The following is a 7,823-nucleotide window of genomic DNA, read 5'->3' on the forward strand; positions in this document are numbered from 1 at the left end:
GCAATCTTCTTCATGACCTCTCCGCCCCCACCTCCACCCCGGCCTATCACCCTCACCTTAACCTCCTTCCACCTATCACATTTCCAACGCCCCTCCCCCAAATCCCTCCTCCCTACCTTTTATCTTAGCCTGCTTGGCACACTTTCCTCATTCCTGAAGAAGGGCTCATGCCCGAAACGTCGATTCTCCTGCTCCTTGGATGCTGCCTGACCTGCTGCGCTTTTCCAGCAACACATTTTCAGCTCTGATCTCCAGCATCTGCAGTCCTCACTTTCTCACTAGCCATTTGGACACAGAACTGGCTCAAAGGTAGAAGACAGAGGGTGGTGGTAGAGGGTTGTTTTTCAGATTGGAGACTTATGACCAGAGGAGTGCCACAAGGATCGGTGCTGGGTCCACTACTTTTCATAATTTATATAGATGATTTGGAAGTGAACATAAGAGGTGTAGTTAATAGGTTTACATATGACAGAGAAAGCAAATCCTAGCAGGACTTTTACACTTAATGGTAAGGTCCTAGAGATTTTGGAGTGTAGGTTCATAGCTCCTTGAAAATAGAGTTGCAGGTAGATAGGATAGTGAAGAAGGCATTTGGTAGGCTTTCCTATATTGGTCAGAGTATTGAGTACAGGGGTTGGGAGGTCAGGTTGCATCTGTACAGGACATTGGTTAGGCCACTTTTGGAATATTGCATGCAATTCTGGTCTCCTTCCTATCGGAATGATGTTGTGAAACTTGAAAGGGTTCAGAAAAGATTTACAAGGATGTTGCCAGGGTTGGAGATTTGAGCTATAGGGAGAGGTTGAATAACCTCCGGGTGTTTTCCCCTCGAGTGTTGGAGGCTGAGGGGTGACCTTATAGAGGATTATAAAATCATGAGAGGCATGAATAGGGTAAATAGACAAAGTCTCTTTCCCTGGCATAAGGGAGTCCAGAACTAGAGGGCATAGATTTAGGGTCAGAGGGGAAAGATATAAAAGAGACCTAAGGGGCAGAGGATGGTACATATATGGAATGAGCTGCCAGAGGAAGTGGTGGAGACTAGTACAATTGCAACATTTAAAAGGCAACTGGATGGGTATATGAATAAAAAGGGTTTGGAGGAACCCTTTTGCCGAAAACGTCGATTTTCCTACTCCTCGGATGCTGCCTGGCCTGCTGTGCTTTTCCAACACCACTCTAATCTTGACTCTAACTGCCAGCATATGCAGTCCTCACTTTCTCCTTTGGAGGGATATGAATGGCAGGTCGGACTAGATTAGGTTGGGATATCTGGTTGGCATGGATGCATTGGATCAAAGTGTCTGTTTCCGTGCTGTTCATCTCTATGACTGTATAATAAAACGACAGATACCATGTTTCTCATATTGTAAAAGCAAAATGGCACTGGAAGCAGCTAGAGATTTCCTGTGGATGGAGAAGGTATCCCTGACTAGTTTACTTGATTTAACTAGGTCTAACCTAATAGATTATGCAAAGGACTTGAAGATTTTATTTCCTGCAGAATTTAAGAAAACATAGATAACTGAAATATTAGAACAACATTTGGGATTGATGAAAATACCTGAGTCAATTCAGTTTGTGGAATTCTAATGGAGAGGAACACTTGGAAATGGAATTCCAAGAGCAAAGAAGGAGAATTAAATTTGGGAAGAACCGAAAAGGAAATCCAGGTTGTTCTTCTATTATGTGATGTTGCGTTTTTGTGCAATCACGTATCATAGAAAAATCGCACTTTACAAACAGTGCTTAAATTGGTTCCAATGTAATTGTGTTGTAGCCAACATATGGTTTAAAAGTTTGTGCTTTAGAAACAGTGCCTCCATTTGGTCAAATGCGTTACAGCTAATTTGCATTAATGAACTGCGAATTATAGCAGAACGACCTGCAGAAATTTTTAAAAATTTGAACTTGAAAAAACTGTTAACAGGTATTTCAGGGAAGAAAAACCAAGAGAGAAAGGGAATACCAATTTAGAAACCTGAAGATTTAAAAAAATTTTGGATACTGAGAAAGGTTCAGACAAGGAAACCCTGAGCCCAATCCAAATTCCAAAAAGGAGATTCTCAAATTTGTACATGTTCTCCTAAAATTTGTGGTAAAGGATGTTCAATAACGTGTCAAAACAAAGGAAGAGACTGAAGGAAAACTGGACATTACTCATCCAAAGTAAGTAGTTAGATCATAACTCCAGAGAATGTTCAGAAATTACGTAGATAGGGTAATAATTTGATGGGAATGAAAATTGTAGCATCACCCAGATTGCAGGAAGACTGAGTAAGGTTAACAAAATGGAACAGCTACAGGAACAAGTTCCAGGTATTTTTCCTTTGTGTGTGGTGAGCAGAGCAATAGCTAAACAAAGTCAATCGCCAGGGATGTGACAAAGAAGATCGGATATGAGAATAACATCTTCTGGTTTCAGACGTGCCACTGACCATAGCAACCCCAGCAATGACTGTCCCAGTAATGATAAGCACCATTTCCTTCATGGGAACTGGACATGTGAAGAACCTCTGCCCTGCAGCTAGTTTCTGCTGCCTCCTGTTTTATGCAACCTTATTCTGCAAAAAAGAGGTAAATGTGCCAATGTGTGCTGTGCAGTTTTCAGAATTGCAAGAATGCAAATGTCTTAGACAGTTGCAGGGCTGGAGGAGATGACAAAGGAAGGAATTAAACCATGGATTTATTTCATTACATGGATGAGGACTTTAAAATTGAGACTTTGCTGTTGACAGGAAAACTGGTGCAAATTAAACACAGGTAGCAAGTTTTGGATGATGTCATACTTACATTGAAGACCAGCCAGATATGTGTCAGAAAATTCAACTCAAGGTACCAAAGACATGGCTAAACATTTTGCCAATAGGCAAGCTACGGCAGAGGCAGATTTGGGTAATATTGGAGTGGTGGAAATAAACAGTCTTAGAGATGGCACACATCTGTGTTCAAAAGCTTATATCAGGCTCAAATATGACATCAAAGTTGTGATCAGTCTGGTTCAACCTTGAGACAGTTAACAGGATAGACTACAGCCATCACAGGGACAAGAAAATAACTCCAGTCTTTTGAATATTTACTTGGAGGAAATTTCTGCTTATCTAGCCCTGGATATCAGATAAATGATTTGCCGATTTAAAGACTGTGAAGGGATCCAAAGGAATGGTGATGATGTAGAGTGCTGTTAGGAGAATACATATGCTGTGTTTTAATTACTGAGGAGTATCATCTAAACAGGTAGGTGGAGACCAATGGTAGGTCTTTAGGAAATGCCAGAAATAATCGTATGGTAGTGGGAGAGAAGCCATTGCAAGTGATTCTCTGGTTGAGACTGGACAGATAAAAATGGAACTAGGCAAGTTCAATTCAAGCCAGTTGAGTAGTGGTGGAAAGGCAGAGGATGATGTGGTCAACTATGTCGCAGTCTGAAAGCAGGGTAAAGAGACATAGTTTAACGTAGTCACACCATCATGTCACCAAGTTGGCATGATGCCTACAGTGCATTGAACATCTGTGGAATAATTACACACTGTGACACTGATACCTGTTTTAGGGTCAATTGAATAATATATTGTTTTCAACATATGACAAAGGTCTAGGAGTTCTGAAGAAAAGTCAAATCAGATTTGAAACATTAGCTGTGTTCCTCTCTCCACAGGTGTTACTCGACCTGCTGAGTTTCTCCAGTATTTTTTTGTTTTTATTATGTTGGGCGAGATTTTTAACCTATTATCTCTGGAAATGGATAAAATCTAACTGAGAAGGGAATATCAAAAGGTGTCCTAATTTTAATAATCCTATACCATTTTATCACATTATATTTTATCTATGTCACTTTACCTTGTGTTGTCTTGCATGTCTGTTTAAATCTCTAAAACCAAGTGACTTAATACAGTGAGAATGATTCATGAATAGACCTATAAGTAAACCTAAATGTCAAGCAAATTAATTACTTTCTAGACATCATTTTGAATGTTAGAATCTTGTAACATAAAAAGAAGTCAGCAACCAACTGCTCTGGTTCTTTGAGAGAGCTAGCAAATTAGCTTCACTCCCCATAAATAAAAGTAGAAAATGCTGTATATAGTCAAGTGGACTTCAGATGAATGGTCAGGCACCTTAAGTGTTAATTCTGTTTCTCTAAGCAGTTACTGTCTGACCTACTGTCTGACAACCTTGATGAAGGGTTTACGCCCGAAATGTTGACTCTCTTGCTCCTTGGATCTGCCTGACCTGCTGTGTTTTTCCTGCACCAGACTTTTCGACCCCTACTCTCCAGCATCTGCAGTCCTCACTTTGTCCTACTATCTGACCTGCTGAATACTTCTAAAAAACAGAAAGTATTCTGCTTTCATTCAGATTCCCAGAACCTACCATACATTGTTTTTCTATTAGTTCCACTTCCTGACTCTTTCCTCAAGTCCTGAAATTTGCTATCTTTCAAGTTTGAAAGTTACTATTGAGACTGCTTCCTCCACACAAGTTCCACAAATGCTTTTAACCCCTCTGCAGTACTTCTCTAGTCACTTTACAAATTCCAGTTGCAATCTATTCTGCATAATGAAATGTTCTTGTGGAGAGAACCCTATAGTATTTCCACTTTACTGCACAAATAGAGAAAGTTTTCAATGAAAAATAGCAAAATATATTGCACAAATAAATTTATTTCTACAGTGGTTGGGATTGGAGTCTGTACTTCAGGAATCATGATATAGATGCCAGAAGGGTATCTATTCACTATTTAAGGAAACAGCTTCATGGTTTCTGTCATCAATGTTGTTTGACAGCTTGGTGAACAAGAAAGATGCTTCCATGGATGTAACAGTTTCTTTCTTCTGCCATTTCAGGCCATGCCAGGTCTCGAAATCAATTGTAAAAAAAGTCATTTTTGAAAGTTGATCATGACAGTAATTCATAACAATTGTAAAACTCTACTTTGCAACCAGAATACAATGAATCATTTAAATGAAACTTGCCCTGTTTCTCTTTGCACAAGGCATTGGAATATGCTAGAAACATCCAGAAACCAAAACCACTTGCAACTAAACCTGGGGATGCTAATGAGAAATCGGAAAGGGGTGAGTTCCCTGAACATAGTCAATATGCACAACTAGACCCATCCCACAATATACTTCTTGCAATGCTGCAGCAACGACATGAAAAGGAGAAGCAAATTGTAGCAAGATTCACAGCAATGCATGTGAGCTGATGATAAGTGAATTTGTATTTCAAGTGGAACATCAGACATCACATGAGTCACACAGGAGAAACTTTTATTACTATGCTATATATTGTATAATTTATAAACAATTACATTTTGTCATGACTTACATGATTCCACTGTTGAAATATAGTAAATGATGGGCTCACCTTGTATACTGTACAATAGTTGTGATTGAGAAAGTAGTGCAAAATTCTTTGTAAAATACTTTGCAGTTTGTTTTTTCAGGATTTCAAACTATTTAGAGGAGGGATTATAACTGACCGTTATTCGTGATGCGTTGAATGGACTTAGAGAGTTATTCCAATTTGGCTTAAAGGTTTTGGTGGGGTTCTTATTTTTGAAGCTTGCTTTCTCACCAGAATTAAACTGATACTTGTAATCTGCAGTCTTGTAGCTCCAGAAAAGTAAATTGTACATTTGCGAGGCAGACGCTGTTTGTAAGTGTGGCACCTAAGGAAACTACTAACAGGTACAAAAGTCTGTTCAATGTTGAAGAAATCTTGAGGGCTTAGCCAAATTGATTGTGAACTAAATTTGTAAGTACTCTAAAATTCAAACACTTTTACAAATGACTTTGTACTTTCAATAATGGCTTAGCATTATTCCTTGAGACTAAGAGCTCTTTGGCAGTGCCGTTTAAAAAATAATTTAAAAGCCAACAGCAAGAACTCAAAGACAGAGGTTATCATGATTTTACATTATCATCAACTTCAAGGTTTGATTTCATTAAACAACTGCATGAGAATTATTACAATATTTCTCATCCTGTATTGTGTTTAACAGTCTATAAAAAGGACATGTCATGTAATTTTGCCATCTGCAATTAAAATGTGTATATAAATGTCAATCAATATTTATTAATTAGAAATTTCTAGGGTGTGATGCAGGAATAAGGGAGTGGAACTAATTGAATACCTCTTCCAAAATACCAAACCATGAATGGTGAACCAAATGGCCTTTGCCTGTGCTGTTTGATTCTATAAATCCATAATTTACTACAAAAAAAAACCTTTAGAAGGATAGGAGCTTCTATATAAAGTAAATTACTTCAGATGATTATTCAAAATACTTTGTCAGTTTAATTTAGCTGAGTGCTCTGCATAATAATAATCTTCTTTGTGATTGATCTTAATATTGATAGAGATAAAGCCTATCAAGTAGAAGTCACAAACAAGTAGTGATGGGGCAAAGCAATATATTCGGTTGCAACTGAACTCAGGCAACATTAAATGATATATCAGAATGCACATTGTGTCGGACATCCAATCTGCCTGTTCTTGAAATAGTACATATGCACAACAGCAAGTTTATTGTTTCCATGTGATTTTATTTTTTAAGTAGCAGGTCAACTTGAAACTTGTTCTTTCTGTCTCCAAGCCCGTACAGGGCCTGGAGACAGAATTTTCCTTTGTTTGCTAATTTTAATGAAAAAGTCTGTATGAGTATAAGTTTTACCTGTGATTTATTTATGTTTTTAATTTAAAATAGTGAACAATAATATTGATCCCTGGTGTTTGAATAACGCCAGCTGACTTTAATGTTCCCAGACTACTACTGTAGGACTTCCTAACCCTCATTATTTTATTGCATGTATTTTAAAAATATTTCATTTATTACCAAAAGAAGCTAAAACATACCATTTAATTGGATTAATATATTACTTTGCTCCTTGTAATACATTACTTCCCACTGAATAGCCCAAATATATCAGTTTCCTGAGTTGCAATGGCACAGTGGCTCATGGTTAGCACTGTTGCCTCACAGCGCCAGGGACCAAGGTTTGATTCCACCCTCAGGTAACTGTATGAGTGGAGTTTGCACATTCTCCCTGGTTTCCTCCTGGTGCCTAGTTTCTCCCACAGTCCAAAAATGTGCAGCTTAGGTGGGTTGGCCATGCTAATTTACCCATAGTATCTGGGGATGTGCAGGTAGGTGGATTAGCCACGGAAATACAGAGTGACAGGGATAGGGTAGTTCTCGGTGGGTTGCTCTTCAGAGGGTTGGTGTGAACTCAATGGGACAAAAGACCTGTTTCCACACTGTAGGGTTTCTACAGAAAATTATTCCCTTTTCCCTTCTAAACAGTCAGAAATTGGGCAATGCAATTGAGTCTACTGTAAGCAGACAGCATCTACAGAACAGATGAGGCTGTACTACCAGAAAAAAATTATTTTAACTTTGTTGGTCACATAATATCGATATGTAATATATGCAATAAAATATGCACTTACAGAAATATTGCTTGTCCATTATGTATTAAATGAAGCATGCTTTTTTTAATGCAGTGTAATATATATAATCTTTACAAATATGTACTAAATAGCATTTGCTTGTATCTTTAAGTTTCTTTTATTAAATTATGTCTAATTTCATAATGTTCAATCACCAACAGAGTGTACATTTGATCTGCAAGGTATACTAGTACTCGATCTTTACAAATGTTAATGATTTATTTAACCTAGGCAGTTCAACTATTCACTTTTTGTGATAGATGCCAGTCAGTTAAAATATTTTCTCCTCTTTGGCTGTCCATGCATCTTTATAAATTGAGCACAGGAGGCCATTAGTGAACTGTTTCAGTGCCACTCTGAAACTGAAC

General features: G+C 38.0%; 1 protein-coding gene across 2 annotated transcripts in view; it reads left to right on the forward strand.

The window, feature by feature from the left end:
• jhy (junctional cadherin complex regulator) overlaps positions 1-7,601 on the forward strand; it is a 98,086-nt gene extending 90,485 nt beyond the window's left edge. For both annotated transcript variants that reach the window (XM_043676817.2, XM_087976440.1), the window contains exon 8: positions 4,997-7,601. In XM_043676817.2, coding sequence (XP_043532752.1) covers positions 4,997-5,209 — 213 coding nt within the window. In that variant the 3' untranslated portion in view covers positions 5,210-7,601. The remainder of the gene's footprint in view (positions 1-4,996) is intronic.
• The last annotated feature ends 222 nt before the right edge of the window (positions 7,602-7,823 follow it).

Source organism: Chiloscyllium plagiosum, unplaced genomic scaffold (genome assembly GCF_037043375.1).
Source record: "Chiloscyllium plagiosum isolate Xiang-an unplaced genomic scaffold, Cpla_swu_hap1 HiC_scaffold_29, whole genome shotgun sequence".
Classification (NCBI taxonomy): domain Eukaryota; kingdom Metazoa; phylum Chordata; class Chondrichthyes; order Orectolobiformes; family Hemiscylliidae; genus Chiloscyllium; species Chiloscyllium plagiosum.